At 46.2% G+C, this 20,406-nt stretch overlaps 1 protein-coding gene across 1 annotated transcript in view; it reads right to left on the minus strand.

Moving 5' to 3' along the window:
• The window catches only part of RASAL3 (RAS protein activator like 3), a 105,967-nt gene that overhangs the window by 64,912 nt on the left and 20,649 nt on the right, over positions 1-20,406 (minus strand). The window contains exon 2 of the mRNA XM_075577301.1: positions 3,753-3,862. Within this exon, the coding sequence (XP_075433416.1) occupies positions 3,753-3,862 (110 nt within the window). The remainder of the gene's footprint in view (positions 1-3,752; positions 3,863-20,406) is intronic.

A 20,406-nucleotide genomic window follows, 5' to 3' on the forward strand; every position in this document is an offset into this window, starting at 1 on the left:
TCACATTACAACTTTCACATACAACATTTACACATACTTATTCACACTTCACATCCCGGGCAACGCCGGGTTTCTCAGCTAGTATATATATACATATCATATTCAATGACGCTTAAGTCCGCAGACAAAGCAATATCCTACATGTGTGTTTTTAAATAAATTAGTTCTATACTATGAAAAAAAACAACAACTCTGAATGACATTTTTAATGTATTAGAATATAACAAGCATTTTTTGTTACTTCAGCAACCACTTACAAAGTCACACCCCTTCCTCTTCTGAAACAGGCTCTGGCACACCCCTTTTTTGAGCCCTGCCCTGTGTCTAGTAGTGCACCAATTGTATCTAGTGACTGCCTTATCACATGATCTTCCCCACAGAACTTTGCATTTTTGGTCCTCTTCTGCTGCACTGACAGGCATTTAGTGAACCGAGCTGAATCTTCACCGATTGATCACAGGAGAATGGAACGAGCAGCAATTTAGCTAATCGCTTGTCAGTGTGCTGATTTTATTGATGCACATATTAAAGGGGGAAAAAATAAAATTAAAAATAAAAACGGCAGCTTGGACTGCTGCTTTAAAAGAACAGATAGAAATAAAAATAAAAAACTAAACATTTTAGTGAGTGAATGTAAAAAATGATTTAATAGCTCAGAAATATAGGTAAATGCATATTTGTGTAATGATGCCCAAGTGTGAATATAAGAGTAGAAATCTGGAAACAATATTCCTAAATATTTAATAGTATTACATTAAATCTAAATGTCTCAAAAGATCTCCTGGGGATCTTTTTCATATAAATGTCCTCACAAGGCAGCGGCAAAATGTAAAAAAGAGAATAAGATTGCAGAAAATTCTAATGTCTTTATGCCTGTTATGCAAGTCATTCTTCTAAGTGCAATACCTACATTTTGGGGGATTTTACCTTTGTACTGAAATAGTACACTATATCCTACCCCCCTTTTTGTCCCTCAATCCTTTTTATATTTGCCATTGTAAATGGCAGAGGAAGTTTAATACAGATAAATGTAAGGTTATGTATTTGGGGAAAAAGAATAAACAGGCGACTTACAAATTAAAAGGGGATAAATTGGGGGAATCCTTCATGGAGAAGGATTTAGGAGTGTTTGTAGACAGCAGGCTTAGCAATAGTGCCCAAAGTATGCCCAATGGATGGAAGGGAAGTAAAATGATGATGCCCCTTTATAAAGCATTAGTAAGACCACACCTTGAATATGGAGTATAGTTTTGGGCACCACTCCTTTGAAAATATATTATGGAACTAGAGAAAGTGCAGAGAAGAGCCACCAAATTAATAAAGGGGATGGATAATCTGATTTATGAGGTGAGGCTAGCTAAATTCGATTTGTTTTCAATAGAAAAGAGGCGTCTAAGAGGGAACATGATAACCAGGGCTCGACAAATTGGGAAAAAAGGCACTCGCCTGAAAAAAAAGGCACTCGCCCCACCCCCCAAAAAATTGTCTAATTAGAACCCCCTTCCCTCTCTCACTCCCCTCACTTTACCTGCTGTCGAGTGTTACCGGCGGCGGGGTGCTGAGGCGTGGCGCGGCGTCTCCTGCATCTCTCTGGCAAACTTCTGTGTCTCCCCCTGCATCTCTCGTGAAAATCGCTGCGACGCCGCGTTGCCATGGCAACGGGACACAATGCGACGTCATTTTCACGGGAGATGCAGGGGGAGACACTGAAGTTTGACAGAGAGATGCAGGAGACGCCGCACCACCCCACCGTCGGTAACACTCGACAGCGGGAAAAATACACTTGCCCTGGACGAGCGGCGAGTGCATTTGTCGAGCCCTGATGAAAATTATATACAAATATATTCAGGGACAGTTCAAGGAGGAAGGATGTTGATCCACGGAGTAATCGGATTGCCAATATTTGGAGTCAGGAAGGCATTTATTTTTCCCTATATGAGAAATCATTAGACGTTATTTCACTGGGGTTTTTTGTTTGCGTTCCTCTGGATCAATATACTTTAAGTGCAAATATAGGTTGAAGTATCTCGTTTAAATTTAGCATAAGTTGAACTTGATGGACGTATGTCTTTTTTCAACATCATCTACTATGTGACTGTGTAGCTATTGTTGGACAAAGATGGTACTCGACTGGATTCCAAGGGATATTAAAGGACCAAGGCAACGACCAAAAGTGAGATGAGAGGATGAAATCCGAACATTTGCTGGAGCAATGTGGAGAAAAAAGGCTTGAACCAGCAGTACCTGACCTGGTAGATCCTTGGGAGGCCTTCATCCAGCAATGGGTCGACCAAGGCTGAAGATGATGATGTAAAATGTAGTCGTTTATGTATATATATTGTGACAATCACAGTTTGTGTATGCTAGAGCTTGCAGTATGTATGCTTTTCAGAATGCAGGAGATTAATCTCCTCTGGAGACACAATCTGCAGGTGGACCAAATTGTTAAGACTGAACTCCTCTTTAAAAGGGGGTATTGAAAGGCAGTTAGCAAGCTGCCACAAGCACTATCCCCAACTAGTAAGGATGCTGGTTGGTACGGTTCCCCAGGTCTGCTGGATGCAGGGTCTGCTGGAACCAGCTGGGACCCACACCCAGTCTCAGAACTTTCCTAGCATGTAGAGTTGCCCTTTCTGCATGGTGTCAGTTCCAGAGTGATTTCCTGGAGAAGCACCACAGTTAAGGACTTTTGTGTTTTGGTTTCCTGACATTGAAGATATAATGTTTAGACCGGAACTAGCCTAGCTAGCCAGTCAGTTAGGTAGACTCTGGTATGTCTAGCTGGTCTCCCTATTGTGGAGCAGGTTTTATTGTTATGGTTTTTGTTTTGTCTTAAAGGGACAGTGTAAATTACTGTGTTTTGATGTGGAAAAATAAACCAATGAAGAGTTTAAGGCCAAAAATACACTGTGTGGACTTTTCGGACCCTACCACGAGGCCGTCCTGCCAGAAAATGTACATACATGAGCAATACTCCAATTTTTAATAACTGGTTCCCTTGATGTCAACTTTGGGCGCAGGGCATACTGTGCGCAAACTGTAGTGTGTTCATTATTAGTGTATAGATACATGATCAGCACTGCGTGGTTGTTATTAACTATTAGATAACCAGCATCATATTACAGTGCAGCATTTTCAATATCAGCATACTATTAAGTCTCACACCCTCCCCCTTCTCTCACGGTCACCACTCTTTTCATCTCTCTTCTTTTTTACCTTTTTTAAAAATTGTTTGTCAATATAGAAGTTGTGGCTTCCTCCTGCGGGACTATTAAAACGGTGCGTGTATGTCGTAAAACATTACAGGCACTCACGGGTCTGGGGAAAATCCATATTATCAATTTTTTTGTCCTATCTAGGACGTTTATCAAGGTAGCTAAACTTGACGTTACTCACATCCAGACCCTGAAACAGGGCTTTTGCAGTGACTGGATGGGTGTAACGCCAGATTTAGGTACGATTTAAATAACATTGCGTTATTTCCAACATTATTTCGCTCTTCTCTGTCTCTCCACTCCAGCAAAAGTACCTGATGCGTGGTTAGAATAAAAGCAACGCTAAGACCGTTATGTAACTTTACTGAAGTTAACATCAAGTTAAAGAATCGATAATGTGATGTTAATCCTGGGCTAACGAGCTCTAATATGGCTGTTATTTTTGCATAAAGTTAGTTTAGGGGATACGGCATTAACTCAGCTGAGTGTTAGATAGTGAGAGTGTCACAGCGGTCTCCGCCACGCTCCTGCTGTTACCTGCTCCTCTCCTCTGGTGAGCAGCAGGCGCCCGTCTATCAGGGAGAAGCTTGATACGTCCCAGACGTGAACCTCGGGTGCAGAGAGAGCTGTGAGGGGTCCGAGGGAGCCTGAAAAAAATATATGAACGGGGACACTTTTATATATGTGTATGTATGTGACACACACACACAGATGTAGCAAAATGTACTCTTCCCAGTGCCGTGGACGAATAATGAAAAATCCACGGTGCTTGGGACATCTGCCGGGATCGTGCTGCAGGGGGATCCATGCTTCTGAATGGGAGCACCTGCAGCATTAATCCTTCGGTGCTGCTACGCCAAAGACATTATGGTTTGCTAAATCTTTATATATATACTAACAAAAGACAGAAAAGCCCAATGCTACATCCAATGTGACAAAATACATAGTAAAATACTTCAATATTCTCGTGAGTAAGGGTCATTTAGTTAAACCCTTTGGCCAAAGCGTTACAAGCCTGCAAGCCACGTCATACTGGTAGGACCTGCTTACTGGTCATGCTGTGACGTGGCTTGCAGGCTTATAACACTTAACCAAAGGATTTAACTAAATATATGCTCTACGGTGTTTTAAGAACCTGACATTTAAAAGGTCGCTTAGTGCATCCTATATACTGTATATGGCAAGGACATGATAAAGCATATATGACGTGTAGTGATGCAATTAATATTGCTATTAATATTGTGTGTGGAGCCATTTGTATGAGAGGCAAACGAATTACCCGATACAATATGCCTACACATTAAACATCTTGTTCTGCCACGACGGAAATTTCCCTTGGGCTTGTTGTGTTTTAGCCCTGGGATATCCAGTTGTTTCAATCTGCTCGGTGCTAATGTATTTTTTTTATATTGTTTATGTTGTTTGGAATTTGGATGGCTTGTTTTTAGTACATTATAGTATTGGTTAGCGTTTTAAATTAATTATTTGTTATGTTGGCTACTGGTTTAAATTAATTGTTTTGTTGACTAGTGTTTAAAATGAATTAATTGTTTTGTTGATTAGTGCTTTTATTTATTAAATGTATTGGTTGGCTAGTGCTTTTATTTATTGAATTGGTTGGTTAGTGCTTTTATTTATTAAATTGATTGGTTGGCTAGTGCTTTTATTTATTTAATTGGTTGGCCAGTGCTTTTATTTCTTGATTTGGGGTGTTTAGGTGCTTGTGTATATCTTTTATTATTGTGTATTTTTGGCCTTCGTGCTTTTTTATTAGGGTGACCATTGACTGCTATAGTGGCTTTTCATGTCCATATTATATGGGCAGGGCCGCCAACAGCGGGGGACAAAGGGTACTGTAATCCAGGGCCCCGTGGGTCAGAGGAGTATGGCCACCCGGGCCCCCTGTGCGGCCGGGTGCCAGTTAATTAAAAAAAACGCTGCACTGCTGCGGGTCTCTCTGTTGGCAGCGCCGGAAGTAGGTTGGGTTAAGCTTCCGGGGCGCCAGCGTGAGAGGGAGGCCCAGCGCGTGCGGGAGCAGCATCTGCAGACAGGTGTCTGCAGCGGGACCGGCGGCAACTGCTGTAACCAGTCGCCGGGCTCCTGCAGCACTGCCACCTCCTCCACCCCTTCAGCATTCCCCACCCCCCACTGCCACCGGGCCGTCCCGCACTCCCACCCCCCCCGCAGCATTGGCACAACATCGGCCCCACCCCCACAGCACACCGGCGCGGGAGCAGCAATGTGGCATGCCTGCAGCGCGGCCGGCGGCAACTGCTGTGACCATCAGCCGCTGGGCCCCCCGCAGCACAGCCACCCCACCCCTCGCGCAGGACCGGGACATCCCGCCACCCCGCAGCCACCGGACACCCCTTGCGGCCCGCGAGACACCCCTGCAGCATCGCCCCCCGCAGCATCAACTCCCCCCAGCACCGCCACCATCCGCAGCCCCGGCATGCCGCGCCCCCACCCCACCCCCAAGGTAAGTCTGATTTATATATGTATTTGGGTGTTGGGATATTTTTTATATGTATTGGGGGTGTTGGGGTATTTTTTTATATGTATTGGGGTGTTTTTTGTATTGGGGGTGTTGGGGTATCTTTTATATGTATTGGGGGTGTTGGGGTATTTTTTATATGTATTGGATATATGTATATATACACACACACACACTCCCAGTAAGACCATGCTTATGGCGACGCGACATCGCCGGAAAACAAAAGCATTTTTGCTGCCGCGTGCGCTTATAGTGCGCGTGACGTCACCATCACGAAAACTGGTAGCTGGAAAAATTTGATTTTTCAAGGGCTGTCGCGTCACGTGACGGCCCTTGAACCAATCAAATTGCTGGAATTACGCGACGCCGACGCCTGGTGAAATATAACTTACGACGGGTGACGTCACCCATCGTGTCGCCGACGGCACTATAGGCACGGCCTAAGAGATAGAGATATATATCTATCTCTATCTCTCTCTTACTGGGAATGTGTGTGTATATGTGTATGTATGTATATACGGGCAAAACCGCCGACACGGGGGGGGAGGGCCCTGCTTAAAATATTTGTCCCGGGGCCCACGATTTCTGTTGGCGGCCCTGTATATGGGTATGATGTACCACTATGCCAATCAATGGGTATAGGGTGGGTATAGTGGTCCCAGGGTGGGTGGTTAGGCTTCGTGGGTGGGTAGCGGGGAAGGGTGGGTTAACCCCTTAATTACTATAGCGGTTATTAACTGCTAAGGTGATTAAGGGGTTAGGGGCCATTAGATTGTATTTTTTCATGTATTCTTGCTGGCATCGGTGGACATGGACCTACAGTATGCTGACGAGGACGCCCTTCATGGTGACAGGGATAAGTAGTTTATGTGCTTTATTTAAGCTGGCTGACTAATGTTTTATTTTATAATGGGCAAATGCACTATAATCCATATCTGATGGCCCCCAGACACCCACGGGGACCACCTGAGGACCCCATGACACCCGCAGGGACCACCTGAGGACACCTGCAGCCTCTGGTATCAATCATGTGGGGCTAGAGGAGGTGGGTATTAGTGATTTTTGTGTTTTTAATGTTAATTGTGGGGTGGGTAGCAGCTGTTTTAATATAAATTTGAACCTTGTTGATTTCCGGTCAGGGGACCCCCTGCTTCCCGAGATACAGGCCCCGTTATGGTGCACCCCATAACAGGGCCTGTATCTCGGGAAGCAGGGGGTCCCCGAACCTGAAATGAACAAGGTTCTGCTCCGAGACCCCCTGCTCATCTACACTAGCATTACATTTTTTATTAAAAAAACATTAATTTCCGGCGAGATTTGCTCAGGTGCAGCTCTCTCTGCAGCTGAAAGAAATTACCGGTTAAACCCTTTTCTGAGAGGCGATCTTCACATCGCCGGCTACTCGCCCATTTTGGTAATTTTGCTATCACAGGTAATCGAGGCTTTCTGAATACCGTGATAGCAACGCTCAAGAAACAGGCGAATTAAATGGGCCGGCGATTTTTTTATGAACACTTATAGCATGGGCCCCAAAGTGTTTGTTTAACACATCCACGTTTCAGTCCTTTCCCTAGATACACAAGTGTAATAGGGACACCCTAAAATAGACTGAACCGCCTCTCGTGTAGCTGCACAACCACATGGATATATGGGGTGCTTGCAAAAGAGGCGTTTGGGCAGCTGAAAATGATTTTCTTCTGTCCAGTTACCTAGCAATAGTGGTATAATAAGCAGGTGATGGTAACACATAAATGTGCAAGGTTTTATTTTTATATGGGATGGAGCAGAATCTCTTTTATTTGAATTCTTAGCTCATCTTAACGTGAATAATTACAATTTAGTATTCACAGAGACACATAGCCCATTGGCTATTCCTTTTTTAGATCTACTGGTATATGTAGAAAATTTGAGTATTAAAACAAAAACCCATTTCAAGAATATAGACTGTAACAGCTATATTCTTGATTCAAGCTGCCACCATAAAAATTGGCCGAGGGGTGTCCCCTTTGGACAGTTTCAAAGGATAAGACGAAACTGTACAGAGGTTGCCACCTTTCAAGACCAGGCACAAATCTCGGAAGAAAGATTCAAAGAAAAAAAGTATGATCCAATACTAATACAAGAAGCAAAAAAGAAAGCTTTGAACCAAGATAGAACAAGTTTATTGAGCACTTCCAAAAAGAAACAATTAAACAACAACTTTTTACCTTTTATTACACAATTTAATAGGGAATCAGGAAAAATCCAGAATGTAAGGGTGATATCAGTGACCACTAAAGGAGCCCTTGTTGATGACATCTGGAGTGGAGGACAACTTTAACCAGCCCAGTACCTGCTGTGACGGTCGTGGAGCGGATGCTGTAGCTGTGAATATTTTGTCTGACCCTGTGACCCAGTGTGGTCTGAATGCTCTCAAACAAAGGCACTTATGTAAGTGGAATACTTTGTGTTTTTAACATTAAAAACAGTACTATACTATTTTGCTTTTTCCCTCTTTTCGTATATGGAATTCCCCCCTCTCTATGTGGATTTGGAGTACCTGTCTGGAGACATAAGTTGGTAACTTTGAATAACCACAACGCTCTGATTTCACGTTAAACACGTGAGTGCAAATTTTATAGAACTTCCAGCATTGAAGCTAATTTGCTGAAGTAGACAATATTGCACTATTTGGTGTTTTTACTCTATCTTACATGTCCTGATGTGATTTGCGCACCTGTTTCTCCTTCGGATGGTAACACATAGTCAAGTTATTGGGGGATCATACTGTGTCAAGTTGAATCGGTCTGTCATTAATTCCACATTTAAAACAGATCTGTGCATAGGCAAATAGCATTATTAAACAGTACCTAATCTTCCTATTGTGACAGTAGGGGCAGCGGGGTACAGTATATTAAAAATTAAGCGCGTTCGTTGCACCTACCAGTCAAGATGGCCATCTCTCGGCTGCAAAATGGCTGCCAGCCCTTCTATAATGTGTAACCTGAGGTTAGGTATCTGCAGCAGGGTTACTGTGTAATGTTTATTATGTTTGTAGCCAGGTCCCCTGTGGCTCAACAGACCTCTGTTTTCCTCATCCTTACCTCCCTTGTGTGAGCGGGGATCCCCGCTCCAGGTGCAGAGAGCTGCGGGGGCGATCGCGACGCCGAAGGCGATCGCGTCGCCCGGGGCTCCCGGCGGCATCCGCTACAGGGCGCCGCCATGTTCAAAGTGCTCGCGCATGCGCAGAAGGTTTCCGGCGGCCATTTTAGGGTGGTGCGCAGAGTGGCGCATGTACAAGGCGTCGTGCATGCGCAAATGCGCATGCGCAGACGCGTCAGCGGTGGCCATTACAGGTAGAGCCTGAGCCATTGAGGGCCAGGAGAGCCACGGCAGCCATTATAGAGTTGCGCATGCGCAGTTGTGATCACGCACGCGGCCTCAATGTTAAAGAGGTCCACAAGGGACTAAATTACCCAGAAGCCTTTGGGGACTGCCCTTTCACCCCTATCACATGCCATCAGACAGCCAATAGGGGTTACAGATTCTCCTGTTCCCGGGATATGCAGAGGCAGGGAGGAGGGAGCAGGTGGATCAGGGAGACCAGCGGAGGAGCATGTGCGCGTGCCCATCGTGGGCTGAGGGAGCGCACGCACTGGTCGCGTCACCAGGCGCGCGGAATGCCGCGCCGCGAGCACCACGGAGGGAGGAGGTAACGGGACGGATGCCACCACGGGGGAAGGTAATGCGGGCACCGCGGGAGAGAGGGAGCGGGGAAGATCATAGGAGGGACTGAGGGACCACGTGGGTATGCGACACCTGCGGGGAACGCGCTGCAGCAAGGGGCGAGAGGTGGAAGGCAAAGGAGAGGAGTGGGAAGGAGTAGAAGGGGCAACAGGAGATGGGAGAGAGGGACAAGGAGGGGAAGGAATCTCCTGAGTCGTCACAGTATCCCCCCCTTGAGGATCAATCTCCGAGTGATCCAACCACGGCTTGAGGGGAAATTTCTGATGAAATAGAGAAAGTAGGATGTGGGGCGTGGATGTGATGTGCAGGTACCCAGGAACGTTCCTCTGGACCGTAGCCCTTCCAGTGTACCAAAAACTGCAGTCTATAGAATAAGGGGAGTAAACCCCACGATGTTCGGTGCTCTAGAAAGTGTATATGTCTTGATATGGGTCAAGTAGTAAACCTTGGTTACTTTGAAACTTTAGATGAAAAAGAAGCGATCCCACTGCAATCAATATATGAGACGTTGTATGTATGAATACAGCAACAATGATGCAGACTTAAAAACCTGAGGGGGGGGGGCCGTTGTGCAGGGGTTGATAGGGAGACTGGATGAGAAGCTCTGTTTGGAAACTCCTCTCCTGTACTCACGAATAATCAACCGGTGCCTGGTGCCCTTAACCCGCCTGGTGTCTTCACTGCTTGCTCTGTTGGACTCCCGGCGTTGCGCCACATGTGCGGCGCTTCAGAATGACGTCATCGCCGTCGCCAGCCTGGTGAGTCCGGGAGGATTGCACAGGACGTGTCACGAGTGCCGGCTATCCCCGCGACTGCAAGGGGAGGAGGTATCGTGGCATCCGCCCCGTAATGCAGGGGATCCTTGGCGTGCCCCAGCCGTGGAAGTAGGATAGGCAAAATAGAAGAAATCTCGACTGTCACTGCATGCGTAGGAACTCAGCCACAGACGAAATTAAAATCAATATTTATTCAATCTTGGTGCTGGACATCACAGAGAATGTGAATCTCTGTGATGTCCAGCACCAAGATTGAATAAATATTGATTTTAATTTCGTCTGTGGCTGAGTTCCTACGCATGCAGTGACCGCCGAGATTTCTTCTATTTTGCCTACCAAAAACTGCAGTCTATTTTTAGACAGACGAGAGTCGATGAGAGACTGTATTTCGTACTCCTGTTGGCCCAGGGTGGACACTGGATTGGGTCTCCGAGAGGGGTCCGGGAAATGGGGACTGGGAATGAATTCTTTAAGGAGGGAAACATGGAACACGGACGGAACCTTCATTGTGGGAGGAAGATCGAGACGATAGGCTACAGGATTCACCTTCTGTAGGATTTTGAATGGTCCCAAGAATCTAGGGGACAGTTTGGGTGAAGGAGTTTTGAGCCTAATATTTTTGGAAGACAGCCACACCAGATCACCAGGTTTGAAGGAAGGACCCCTTTGACGGTGGCGATCTGCCTTGGTTTTCTGTTTGGCAACAGCAGATTTTAAAGACTTGAGGATTTTTTTCCAGGATTCTTGTAAGTTGGTGATATGAGAGTCGGCTGCAGGAACACCAGAAGGAGAAGGTGAGAGAGGGAGGCTACTGGGGTGGAAGCCACAGTTGATAAAGAAAGGAGACTCCTGAGTAGACTCGTTCCTCAAGGAATTTATGGCAAATTCGGCCCATGGTAAAAGATCCACCCAGTTATCTTGTGAGTCCGAAATAAAGCATCTTAGATACTGTTCAAGAGTTTGGTTCATCCTTTCTGTTTGACCGTTGGTTTGTGGATGGTATCCAGAGGAAAACAAGAGAGAGATACCCAATCTTTGGGAGAAGGCCCGCTAGAATTTTGAGATGAACTGAGACCCCCGATCCGAGACAATAGAAATGGGGACGCCATGCAGCTTGAAGTTCTCTTTTGAGAAGATGTCTGCCAAGGTGGCAGAGTTGGGAACAAAGTTTGCCTGCTTCGAAAACCTGTCAACTACGACCAAAATAGTGTTCATCCCTTTGGAAACAGGCAGCTCAACAATAAAGTCCATCGAAATGTGTTTCCAGGGTTGTTCAGGGATGGGAAGTGGTCGAAGAAGTCCAGAAGGTTTATGATGGAGAGTTTTACTCTGGGCACATACAGGACAGGCGGAGGTAAATTCGAGAATGTCTTGATTTATCGTAGGCCACCAAAAAGTCCGTTTAATGAGATCTGCCGTCCTTTTGAAGCCTGGATGACCAACTGCTCTAGAGGAATGACCCCAAAGTAACACTTTATGACGAAAACTTGGAGCAGCGTAGAGACGTCCTTCTGGTACCCTAAACCTGCTGGGAATATGCGCTTGTGCCTTGTTGATCTCATCCAACACATCGAAGTTGTTAGCCGAAATTATGCACTTGGCCGGGAGAATAGGTTCCGAGATTTCTTTAGCTTCAGTCTCAGAGGCAAACTGACGAGAAAGGGCATCCGCTTTAACATTTTTGGTCCCAGGAATATACGAGATGGTGTAGTTGAAGCGGGAAAAGAAGAGTGACCAGCGAGCTTGGCGGAAGCCTAGGCGACGAGCCCCCTCAATATATAACAAATTTTTGTGGTCAGTGAGAATAGCAATTGGTTCCTTGGAACCCTCCAAAAGGTGTCTCCATTCTTGGAGAGCCAACTTGATGGCCAAAAGTTCGCGATTACCGACATCATAATTCCTTTCTGCTGCTGAGAATTTCCGTGAAAAAAAACCACAAGGATGGAGTTTCTCTTGGGGAGAAGTCCTCTGGGAAAGAACTGCGCCAGCTCCTACGTCTGAGGCGTCAACCTCCAAAGTAAAGGGGAGGGAGGTATCCGGATGACGAAGAATGGGAGCAGGCACGAACGCCTTCTTGAGAATCTCAAAGGCTGAAATGGCCTCAGGTGACCAGGATGAGACGTCGGCACCCTTTTTGGTCAAGGCGGTGATTGGAAGAGCAATAGAAGAATTTTTTTTGATAAACTTCCTGTAATAATTGGCAAAGCCAAGAAAACGTTGCACAGCCTTGAGTGAATTAGGGAGTGGCCAGTCGAGAACCGCCATCAGCTTCTCAGGGTCCATGGAAAAACCTTGGCTGGAGATGATATAGCCTAGGAAGGCCGTGGAAGCCTGGTGAAACAGACACTTCTTCATCTTGGCGTAAAGACGATTAGAACGAAGCCTGGAGAGCACCAGTTTGGTATGTTGAATGTGTTCCTCCAGATTTTTAGAAAAAATAAGAATGTCGTCTAGATAGACAATGACAAAAGTTCCCAATACATCACGGAAGATGTCGTTCATAAATTCCTGAAACACGGCCGGGGTGTTACACAGCCCAAAGGGCATAACAAGATATTCATAATGTCCAGAACGTGTGTTAAACGCTGTTTTCCACTCGTCTCCTTCCCTTATACGAATGAGATTATAGGCACCCCTTAAGTCGAGTTTTGAGAAGATAGAGGCCCCTTGGAGACGGTCGAACAGTTCAGAAATGAGCGGAAGAGGATACCGTTTTTTTACCGTGATCTTATTGAGTCCGCGGAAGTCGATGCATGGCCTCAGTGATCCATCCTTCTTCTTAACCAAGAAGAAGCCAGCCCCGGCAGGAGAGGTAGAGTTGCGGATGAATCCCTTTTCCAGATTTTCCTGAATATAAGAAGTCATGGCCTCGGTCTCCGGGATGGAGAGTGGATAAGACTTAGACTTCGGCATGACAGTCCCAGGGATGAGGTCGACAGGGCAATCGTACGCACGGTGAGGAGGAAGGACCTCGGCTTGTACCTTGTTGAACACGTCCAAGTAGTCATGGTACACAGCAGGCAGGGACAACCGATCGGCAGGTACGGAGTCCAGACCGGCAAACACAACCGCGGGAGGATCCGCTGGCACAGCATCTGTGGACGAGGGCCACTGGATAGGCGGAGTACCGGACCAATCAATGCGCGGATTGTGGAGTTGAAGCCAAGGGAATCCTAAAATAATTTGTACGGAAGGGGATTGGAAAACGTCAAAGACAATTACCTCCTTGTGACCATGAAAGCCGGCTGGAGCGGTCGTCCGTCGATGGCCTCCAGGCCAATAGGGCTCTTCCTTCTGACCATGGGAATTTGATTTTCCAATGCGAACTGCTGGTCCAGGAAATTACCGCCCGATCCGGAATCGATGAACGCTTCCACCTTTACGACAAGGTTGGGACCCTCCAAGGTGGCTGGTATCATGAACTTCTTTGGGAGAGCTTCAGAAGGAAAGGGGTTAGGAGAGACAGTATCCAGTAGAAGCCCCTCTACCTTTACTGGGTGTACCCGTTTCCCGGCTTCAAGGGACAATTTTGGAGACGATGTTCCAAGGATGCACAGTAGAAACACAGCCTGTTCTGGCGCTGCCGCGCTCTCTCGGTTGCCTGGAGTTGTATACTACCGACCTGCATAGGTTCTGGTGCCTCCAGGGCCAGGAGAGGAGTAGTGGGCGACCTGTGAGAAACAACAGGGGAAGAAGAACGGGAACAATGTCTTTCGTGCCATCGCTCCTGCATACGCTGATCTAATCGTACGCTCAAGGTAATTAACTCCTCCAGGGACGTAGGCTGGGCGTGAGTAGCCAGATCGTCTTTTAACGTATCAGAGAGTCCGTGCCAGTATGTGGCGGCGAGAGCTTCATCATTCCATTGTACTTCGGCGGCCAGTGTACGGAACTCGATGGCGTATTTGGCAGCTGATCTTAGACCCTGAGTAATATGGAAGAGGGAGAAAGCGGCTGTCTCACGCCGTGCGGGAGTATCAAACACAAGTTGAAATTCACGTCTGAACAACTGGTAATCTTGCGTTATCTTGCATTTGCGCTCCCATAGGGGAGAGGCCCAAGCGAGAGCGTCTCCGGTGAGCAGAGCGTATATGTAAGCAATTTTAGCACGACCAGTAGGAAACAGGGAGGGGGACATTTCAAACTGCACCTCACATTGGTTTAAGAAACCGCGGCAGTTGAGGGGGTTCCCATCATATCGATTCGGAGAGGGAATCCATGGGCCAGGGCTGGCTTAGGAAGTAGCCACTGGTGGCGTCGAGGGCTTTTTCGAAGGGAAACATTAGTCAATTGCTGGGAGACAGTGGACAGCTGGGAACTAACAAATTGTAAGGTTTCCAGAGGAATAATTATCTCCTTGGGCTCTGCATAATGTCACGCCTATATGCCCGCAGACCTGGCTAGACCCCAGTACTGAGGTGGGAACGGTATGATACCACACACCCACAGCAGTGGGAGCAAGCCCGGAGTGTGGTATGGCTTTGCTGGGCCTGTTGGAAGAGTTGTTAGTTATACTTGCAACGCTTGGGGATGTCCGTAGGAGTAATCGTGTCCGTGTGCCAATGTCCAGGAGTCCAGAGGTTAGAATCGTCAGAGTATAAGCCAGTTCCTAGGAAGCCAGAGGTAAGCGAAGTAGTATGCGTAGCAGGGTTCTAGGGATACCAAAGAGCAGAGTAGTCAAGGACAAGCCGAGGTCAAAGCCAAGGAAATACAAGATAACACAGGAGCAGGAAACAACAGGAACACAGAGGGAGCACAGCATAGGTCAGGTACACACAGGGGAACAGGAACTATGCAGAGCGAGGAAGAAGTGGACAGACAAGGGTTATAAAGGAGGGCATACCAATAGGAGAGAGGGGAGGAGTAGAGAGAGAAGTGGGAGACGACAGGGATAGGACAGGGAGAGAAGAGGAGGAGGCAGAAGGGGCAGTCAGGCGGGCTTGGGAGGCGAAGACATGGGGAACAGGATAAGAAGAGCATGTCCGCGCGCCCTCTGTAAGCTGGGGATGCGCGCGCACAGGTTGCAACACAGAGAGGGACCGCACGGAGCAAGGGAAGGACGCAGGAGGAGCACGAAGCCCAGAGAAGGGGAACGCACGCGTGACCTGCGACCGCGAGACGGCATGCAGAGGCAGGGAGGAGGGAGCAGGTGGAACAGGGAGACCAGCGGAGGAGCGTGTGTGTGTGCCCATCGTGGGCCGAGGGAGCGCACGCACCGGTCGCGTCATCAGGCGCGGGGAACCCCGCGCCACAGGCACCACGGAGGGAGGAGGTAACGGGACAGATGCCACCACAGGGGAAGGTAATGCGGGCACTGCGGGAGAGAGGGAGCGGGGCGGATCATAGGAGGGACTGAGGGACCGCGTGGGTATGCGAGACCTGCGGGGAACGCACTGCGGCAAGGGGCGAGAGGTGGAAGGCAAAGGAGAGGAGTGGGAAGGTGTAGAAGGGGCAACAGGAGATGGGAGAGAGGGACAAGGAGGGGAAGGAATCTCCTGAGTCGTCACACTAGCTTAACTAAAATGTGGGCCATTCAAGGCAGCCACTAGCTGAGACAGGGTAATACGGCTACCGCTTTCAGACAACATTTTAATGTACTGCCATTTATACTAAAGACAGTACCGTGCATTAAGACAGATATGGTCTTCAATATAAAGTGGACTTATCTGTCTCAGCAGCCTTAAAAGACATTGATCTATATATAAACCTGATATCAAACAACCAGTACTCAACACAAGTCAGCATTATACTGACTGGGGTTGGTTACATATTACCAGGATCTTTGTGAATTGTATGTCTATATGCACCTGCACCAACAGGTATATCCTGAGTTAGCTAATCAAGTTGTGGGCCATACAGGTAACCACTAGTCGAGGTAGCAAGCTATTGGTACCACTACTGACCAGGGAGTAGCACAACATATACCTCATCTGCTATATGCTCAAGAACATACCTACCATATATTAGCTTGTGTTGCTGTATCAATATTCCAACAGGAACATTAGAGGTACAGATACTAACCAGTCATATGGATAGTGGGAGTACATCATATGTAGTGTGTGACTCATGTTCATAGTGATTGCTCAACATCAGCCACTGATTATATGGGATGATACCATTCATTATATGCATGCACCTTATATTCACTGACATATTCACTGAACGGTGTGGAGAAACTTGTGGGGAGCGCAGGTATCACCATAAACATGTAAGGGAAAGAATATCAAAATAGTGCAATATGTCTAAATGAATACAGCAATCTGAGCAGGAATCATGAATGGGAACTCACATTATCCCAGTGGTATTACAACCTGTATTTGGCAATAGATGTGGTGGGTAGATTCAGCAATGTGCAGGGGGGTCTTGCTTGTACACACTCCCAGATGATAGCAGGACGAACCCTCAATGGAAATGGAAATAAAGACAATTCTAGTGCAACACTGTATGTTCACTATGGATATATTGAAAAGGCAATAAGTATTGCACTTACATGATCAACATGTGCTTAGACACATAACAATTGATGCGCAGCATAGGTGTACTCCTTCCACCCCCCTCCCGAGGTCGCGTCGCGTCACTTCCGGTTCGGCCCGTCGCGTCACTTCCGGTTTCGTTGGCGAACACAGAATGGATCCTCACGGGTTCTGGGGCTAGTCTGGCACACTTCTGAACTGCTGCAGGTTCACTCAACACGTTTCGCTGGCGTGGCAGCTTCGTCAGGAGTTGCGATCGGCAGGCGCCGGGCTCACATGCATGATCGGCACGAACCGACCGTGCATGTGCGATGTTTGCCCACCGCCTGCGGATGCTTGGGCCACTAACAATAGTCAAGTGGTCAGCATATAGTGAGTCGGAGGACTAGCCTATGTTTGAGGCCAGGTCAATGTCTGTGGACAATTGTTTGGTGGGGAAGGGTGAGCCCTCCTGCTGGGGAGGTACATACTTGAAAGGCAGAGCATTATCTTCACCCCAGCAGCCAGGCATCGACCCCTGCAGGAGGTAGTGAGCTGTAATTTAGTTTTTTATCATATCTTTTATATATTTCTCGCTCAATCTCCATGAAAATGTGCACAATTGTAGGTCTATTATGTAGATTCAAATTATATAAACATGCACAATATAGACAATTAACTAATGTTGGGATACAGGGTAATAGAACAAAGTTCTGGTGAATAGTGCTCTAATGACTGTGGTAACTAGTCTATTAAAGACAAATGATATGCATAATCTTGATTGAAGAGCTTCATTAAACAGGAAAATGCAGATAAAGTGAGTGCTGGGGTACACAGGTAAGCGCTAAGTGATAAGGCACATGTGTATCATGTCCTGGTAAGTGCTGTAGATGAAGATTTAATGGCTCCACTAAATCACTTCCAAATGGGACTGCATCTCAAGCGCTGACATCCACCATGTGTATACATCCCAGTAACCAATGCAAAGGTAACTCACATGCGTAATCCTGGTGTTCTTTTGTGGGAGTGCATCCACTGGAATCGGTAGAATGTTGACCTCCGAAAAGGTAAGGTGAAGCGGAGCACAGCTGTGCCACTGAGGGATATTACAGGATAACAGCCAGTAGGATAAAAACTTCTTTATTAGGACAACATGGTGCAGATAGGAAAAGCTCTTACGCGTTTCACGCCACGATTGGCGCTTCGTCTCTGACGAAGCGCCAATCGTGGCGTGAGACACGTAAGAGCTTTTCCTGTCTGCACCATGTTGTCCTAATAAAGAAGTTTTTCGGAGGTCAACAATTAACTAATGTTAACTAAATTGATGTCACTGTATTATCTCAGTAAGTACCAGATACACTGCGGTAGGTTCTTGTTCATAAACCGAGAAATAGGAGTTTTTGCTTCATAGCTCGTAAATGTGTTAATCTGAAACCCTAAAATTAGTATAAAGTTTAAGTTCAAAGTATGATTCAAAATGTGTCCTCCTGCTGAAACGCGCTCCTCAAGACGAGAACGCCACTGTCTGATTGCATAATCGATAACATATTGCCATATTTGTCATCATAACTTTGTGCCCAGGACATACTTGAAAACGAGAGGTAACTCTCAATGTATTACTTCCTGGTAAAACATTTTATAAATAAATATTGATCTATCGGCTCCGACAAATTTGGTTTTTCAGTTCTCGTAGCGACCATCCTTTATCAGGAAACATTTTATGTAAGCCTTTTGAACTATAATTCTTGCTCTGTCTCAAGCACTTTATAACATGCGTATTTTCTTTGCTAAACACCATCTTACTGTGGTCATCATGCCATCACCAATTCCAAAGAATATTTATTCGGTTATCAAATAATTCTTGTAATATGTAATAATCTACTGTGACAGACCTATAATTGATTTTCATGATACAAATCTAATACAGAGTGCTTTTCCTGGTAATGTACAGGTTAATAAAAGCTTCAATCGGACTTAGATCTATGCAACTAATTTTGACAGATTTATTATAAATCATTCTTCCTGGTAATGCACACGTTATTAAGAATTTATATTAGTGTTAGGGACCCTTGAGATGTGGTCTGCCGTGTAGTGGCTCAGGGGCCTACAACAATTTGGCCAAAATGTTAAACTAAAAGACCATTTTATTTATTAGATATCTATACATGTATATTTAGGCACTGTACCATGTATAAGTTTTCACTGGATGTGCACTGAGCTCTGTCTGTGTTTTATGTTATGTCTCTGGTTTTAAATATATATATATATATTGCCATGCTCAGTAGCACTCCTCTGTGACACTTATATGCTTATATATATGTTGTGGTTATTTTGGGGGTTCAATATGAGCTTGTAGGTGTCCTGTATGTTTTATAATGGTTGATGTGACATTGTCATAATTGTTCCTTTAATATCAATGTACGCTTCTTCAACATTTTTAATTCTTAATGTATTTTAAATGGCTACGGTGTAGACAGAAACAAATGCTTTTCATAATATATGAATAGTAAGCTGGTTGGAAGAACTTTTTGTACAACCTGGATGTGGTTTATAGTGATTTAGCCACTAATAAATCCTGCCTCTTCTTTAGGCTGGTCAAAATCCAGGGTCTGTTGAGGCCAATTAGTGAGGATTTCTGTAAAAATCTTGTAAGTGATTGGAAGTAGTCTGAGTGGTCTGTAGTTCTTGATGTCTTCTTTGGCTCCTTCCTTGTGGATGTGAATAACTATATCATTGCTCAATTGTTCTGACATGCTCCTGTTCTTCAAGCAACATGTAAAGAGCTTTGCAGGTATTTTCTCAACTTCGTCCCTAGCTTCCTTCAAGCTTTCAAGTGTAATTCCATATTCCCCGGAGCCTCCCCATTCTTCATAGATTATTTTGTCTTTGCTATGTCTTCTGAAAGGACACATGGTAGATCACTGGTGGTTTCTTCTCGCTCTTCATATACTTGTGTAACCGCCTGTCTGCCCAGCAACACCACAACACTGCTTCCTAACAGGTTCCTCTCCATGGATATATGACTATGATAAGCCAGTAAGAAGGCTGATGAAGGAGAAGGGTCTATGAGGGGGAAGCGAGCCTTAAGAGCTGGGGGCAGCCATGACAAATCAGATCTGCATGGAGCTGAGGAAATGAGGCTGTGTCCAGTGCCTGCTGCACAGAGGGACCTGCACGTGTCCCACGAGGAAGCAGGAGAGCTGATCACCGAGTGAACCCAGCTGCAGAGAACCAGAGCAGGAGACAAACTGCTGACAGAGGGGATCCCTCGCGGAGTCAGAGGAAGGTGGGACCACTACATGTATTTGTGAAGTAGATGCCTGCAACTTACATTTTAATACACAAGCTCCAGCAAGATAGCGGTACCACGCAGACCAGCCTGATCACCCAGGATTGGGAGGCTTGATACAGTGACATTAACACACACACACACTTGCGCAGTGCTTGGTTGCACTGTGATGTTAGTATTTGTGTTGTATTTTGGATGCAGTGATCTTAGTCATAAGGACCACGTGGTGTAACGCTCGGCCTGCCCAAAAGCCAGACGAGACCCCGGGACTGAGGTGGAAAGGAGTAATGCCACACACCTAGCAGTAAACGGGGGCACGGCTGGAGTGTGGAAGTAGCGTAGATGGTCCTGTTAACAAAAATAGAATGGATACCGTACTTGCCAACTCCAGCGTAGAAAAGTAAAGTCCGTAAGCCAATGGTCGTGGGATGGAGAGAGCAGCGTAGTAGAGTGT

This window comes from Ascaphus truei, chromosome 20 (genome assembly GCF_040206685.1).
Source record: "Ascaphus truei isolate aAscTru1 chromosome 20, aAscTru1.hap1, whole genome shotgun sequence".
Taxonomy (NCBI): Eukaryota; Metazoa; Chordata; class Amphibia; order Anura; family Ascaphidae; genus Ascaphus; species Ascaphus truei.